At 56.2% G+C, this 4,478-nt stretch overlaps 1 protein-coding gene across 1 annotated transcript; it reads right to left on the bottom strand.

The window, feature by feature from the left end:
• Positions 1-2,808: 2,808 nt before the first annotated feature.
• GUITHDRAFT_118023 (hypothetical protein) lies at positions 2,809-4,221 on the bottom strand (the record flags this gene model as incomplete). The annotated part of the gene is made up of 9 exons (XM_005822798.1): positions 2,809-2,931; positions 3,216-3,250; positions 3,299-3,349; positions 3,457-3,550; positions 3,624-3,795; positions 3,875-3,911; positions 3,966-4,017; positions 4,075-4,119; positions 4,165-4,221. The coding sequence occupies 9 exons, from the start codon at positions 4,219-4,221 to the stop codon at positions 2,809-2,811; spliced, it is 666 nt and encodes a 221-aa protein (XP_005822855.1).
• Positions 4,222-4,478: the final 257 nt, after the last annotated feature.

The raw sequence follows: 4,478 nt of genomic DNA, 5'->3' as shown, positions 1-4,478 counted from the left end.
TCGGTGTGTCGTTTGCTTCCCTCTGGAGCTGTCCTTTTCCCCTCCCTCAAGTCTATTTTTCTCCTCCCAATTACTCACCCAGCTCTTCATAGGACATGAGCACGCAGTCAACCAACAAGTTGTGGCCGGTCTTCTTGATGATCCCTGAGCACACTGTCTGGGAGGGAGGGAGGGAGGGAGAGGGAAGGAGGGGGGATACCGTCGTAGAGCAGTATCCATGAGATTCTCAAGCTTCGGGTCAGGGATCGGAACGTCCGCCGGAATCATTTCCTCCCTGTATCGCATGCCTGAATTGCAAAGCGAGTCAAAACAAACGGAATCCTATTGCTTTCTTGTTTACGTCTGGCTCCTACTACTACTACTCTTTCCTTCTCCTCATCCTCCTCCTCCTCCTCCTCCTCCTCCTCCTCATCATCATCATCATCATCATCATCATCATCATCATCATCCCGCTCTCTTCCCATCCTCTCTCCCCTGCTGCTTCCTCCCTGCTTCCACCTTGTCTAGCATCACCGTTGCTGTTCCCGAAGTTCTCAGGGCGGGCAGGAGGAGCATTGTGAGACTGCACAGATGAAGAGAATCAGCCAAGGAGCGAAAGTGGAAGGAAGAGGAAAAAGAGAAGAAGTGGGTTAGAGATGAAGAAAGCGAAGGATACAAGAAGGGTCGATGTGTTGACAGTAGGAGGAGAAGGAAGAAGAGAGACGGAGAAAGTCAGAGACGGAGGAAGCGGAGAGGAGGAGGATCAGGAGAGAGGAAAAAGAGGTGGAAGAGGGAAAAGAGGAGAGGAGAGGAGAGGAGGGGAGAGGAGAGGAGAGGAGGGGAGGGGAGGGGAGAGGAGAGGAGAGGAGAGGAGAGGAGAGGAGAGGGGAGGAGAGGAGAGGGGAGGAGAGGAGAGGAGACGAGCAAGGGAGGGGATGAACATACTGGAGTCGGCAGAGGACCGAGGAAGCGAAGGGCGTCAGCAGAGGAGGGCACGACGAGACGCGAGTTGGCGACGGACTGATGAGCAGGAGGTTCTTTCCGAGCTACCTTCCTGCTGGTATGGTCAGGCAGGTCAGCTGAGCGGGAGAGTCCTCGCCAGGAGGCAGATGCTTCTTTTCCTCCTTCACGCCCTCGCTCCGCTCGTACTGCTCCTGCTCCTGCTCTCTTTGGGGGCTCCGGCGAGTGGGCGGGGGACGCTGCTACGCGACGAACGTCCCATCCGATGAGTTGGTCAAGACCAGAGGCGTCTTCGACTCTCTCTCGACTCCTTCCTCTCTAGCAGCAGGAAAAGTCAGGAGGAGGGGCAGGAGATTTGAACAAACAAGAAGAAAGTAGAGCAGAGCAGAGCAGAGCAGAGCAGACAAGTGCAGAGGAGGGAAGAGGAGGAGAGCGGACGAAAGAGGAAGAGGAAAGAGAGTAGAAAGGAGAGAAGAGGAGGAGAGGTGAAAATTTGAGACAAGAAATGAGGGGTTGAACACGAGGACGAGAGGGGAGGAGGCAACGGAGGAGGAGGAGGCAACGGAGGAGGAGGAGGAGGAGGAGGAGGAGGGTTTACCCCCGAGAGGTCAGGGGGAGGAGATGCCGAGCGATTTCTCTCCATGGAGATGTCATGCCTTGAACTGCCGTCTTGCTTGACTACAGGAGAAGATCGTTCTGCAGTGAGCTGAGCAACAGAAGCTGCCGACCTATCTCCCCCCTGCTCTCCTTCCTGCCTCCCTCCTCCTTCCATCCCTGTCTCCTTTCCCTCCTCCCATCCTCGCTCCTGCCTGCCTGCCTGCCTGCCTGCCTCTCCATCCACCTTCTCACCTTGCACTTCTCTACCCCTTCCTCTCTCGTTCAAGCTCTTCTCTGCTGTGTTTGGAGCCGGTGGCCGGACGCCGGGAAGAGGATCTCGACAAACGGCAGGCACTGCAGCTCAGGTTCAGCTGGGGTAGATGCAAGGCCCGCAAACTTACTGGAAGGAGGGTTGAGGCGAGCTGGGGAGTCCAACGCCCCCCGACAGATTTCCTCATGCTCCATGACCTGAGGGAAGGGAGAAGAGGAAGGAGAAAAGGAAGAAGGGGGAGGGAGGGAGGGAGGAGAGAGGGAGGGAGGGAGGACAAGGACGAGAGCAGGAGAAGGAAGAGATTGGAAGATGGAAAGGGAAGGAGTTGAGAGGAGTGATGGGACGAGGAATACAAGAGGGAGGAAGAAACAAGAGTTCACAGGAAAAGACAAGGAGGGGAGTGGCGGTAGGAAGAAAGTCAGCCGTCTCCCAGCAATCATCTCCTCCCATACCTCGACGTAAGATCCCCGGAAGCCGCAGTTCTTGTCGCACTGGGGAGGAAAGGAAGTGTTAATCATGATGCTACTTGTGTTAGAGATAGAGGAGAGGAAGGCGAAGAGGAGGAGCAGCAGAGGTAAGGGAGGAGGAGCAGACAGCAGCGAGCAGAGGAGAGAACGCCTATTCCCTAAACCATGTGAGAGAAAAGGAGAGGAGGGGAAGGCGAGGCGAGGCGAGGGTTGGAGAGTAGAGGATGTACCTGCCAAATGGTCTCCTTGCTGGCTGTTGGACTTGGGGATCTCGGGAGGGCTAGAGGAGGGAGCAATGAGAAGAGGGAGAAAAGAAAGGAAGTCTGACATTTCAAGAAATTCGGGGAGACGGATCCTGTCTTAGGGGACAAGGAATGATGGGAAGCTATGGAGGGTGAAGAAAGGGACGGAGTCCGAAGGCAAAGTGGAGACAGGGGAGTGAGGGAGGCAGAGAGTGAGGGAGGACAAGGACAAGGATAAGGGAAAGAACGCGGACGAGGACGAGGACGAGGACGAGGACGAGGAGCACCAACGTCAGATGGAGACAGCAAAGGGATCACGATCACCAGCGGGAGAGCGAGAGGAGCTGCGAGTCGATAGGCTGTTCTTGCCCACGTTGACGTCCGAGGTGGACGGCAGGGAAGTCGCATGCTTGCACTGGTGAGGATCGCAGGAGAAGGAAGAGAGAGGGAGAATCAGAACATTTCTTGAGAGTGCTGAGGAGGACGGGGTGAAGGAGGAGCAGCTGAGGAACAGCGCAGGAGGGAATGGAGAGGTAGGGGAGGCAGGAGGAGCAAGAATGAAGAATGGCACGCAGGGAACGAGGAGGAGCAGGGTGAGAAGCAGGAGGATGAGGAGGAAGAGCAGGAGCAGGAGCAGGAGCAGGAGCAGGAGCAGGAGCAGGAGCAGGAGCAGGAGGAAGGGCAGAGGTTAATATTCACCTCATCTCGGAAGGTAGTAACCGCTTTCCACTTCCCTGGCCAATGATGTGAGCGAGGAGAACAGACGGAGGGATAGGACGCACCCGCCGCCTCCTCCACCTCCCTCTCCTCCTTCATGCGGTACTTGAGAGCGACTGCGTTCAAGACATCACGACACCGGAAGGTCGAAACCTCAGATCAGCTCTTTTGAACTTGGCTGCAACGACATCTAGCAAGCAGACGATGTCTCAATCTCCCGCACCTTCCGCTGCCGACGGCTTCTTTCCCGACGTGGCGCTCGAAAGCTCATCCCACGCTAGAGAGTATCTCCCTCCGGTGATCTCGTCCTTCAAAGCCTGCATGGAGGAGGAGGAGGAGGAGGAGGAGGAGGAGTAAGATGAGAAGCAGAAGTCGCATCCTCACAAGAACCTTAGAGTCAGGAGAATCTTGCACCTTCTTCGGCTTCTCCTTCCTCGTCCTCGTCTGCCTCTCCTCCCTCTCTCGCTTCAGATGCTCCGGCACGCTCACTCCAGCTGAACGCCCAGCTGCAGGACTGCCCTCGCTGACGCGCTCTGCCGCCGCCGCCTTGTTGCTCTTAGCACTGCCCCCAAGAGTTTCAAACAGGATGCAAGCTCCTGGGAGAGGGATGGGAGGGGGAGGGGGGAAGGGATTTGCTTCACCCGCTTGCTCTGCTCTCCACTTGACTGTCCTTCGTGCCTGATGCGGCCGACCCGCGTCAGACCGTGCAGAGAGCATGTAAGAGACATCAACCAGATTCCTGCGACTTGGCGTTGGAGAAGGAGTAGTCCGAGACGTTGTGCTTCTGGAGGTCGAGGAAGGATCAAAGGTCCTCCTCCTTTCAACTCATCTCCTGCTCCACCTTGAAGATCTCAGCCATTCTGTTCTCGATGACCTTGGAGGTGTACTGCAAGCCAGCCTCAACCGCCAACAATCATCCCACCACACTCACCGACTGATCCGACTTGATCTTCATGGCCTCGGGGCTGGAATCAGGGCTTCTCCTCATTCTCAGTTTCTCAGCCTGGACCTTGCCTCAGGATTTGAACTCGAAATATGCTCTCCCTCTTCATGCTTCATTCTTTATCCTTCTATCCGTCTTCCTCCCTCCCCGATTCTCAAATGCTCGACAATCCGCTCCCTCAGACTTGCTCTTTGGCTCCTCTCGTCACTCTACACTGTTCATTCCATCCCTCTCCACTCACTTCATCCACGGCATCCTCTCCCCTCCCTCCCGTCCCCTCCACAACGCTGCTCTGCCATGCT

The sequence above is a fragment of the Guillardia theta genome (genome assembly GCF_000315625.1).
Source record: "Guillardia theta CCMP2712 unplaced genomic scaffold GUITHscaffold_119, whole genome shotgun sequence".
Classification (NCBI taxonomy): Eukaryota; class Cryptophyceae; order Pyrenomonadales; family Geminigeraceae; genus Guillardia; species Guillardia theta.
This window is presented reverse-complemented; position numbering and strand designations above follow the sequence as displayed.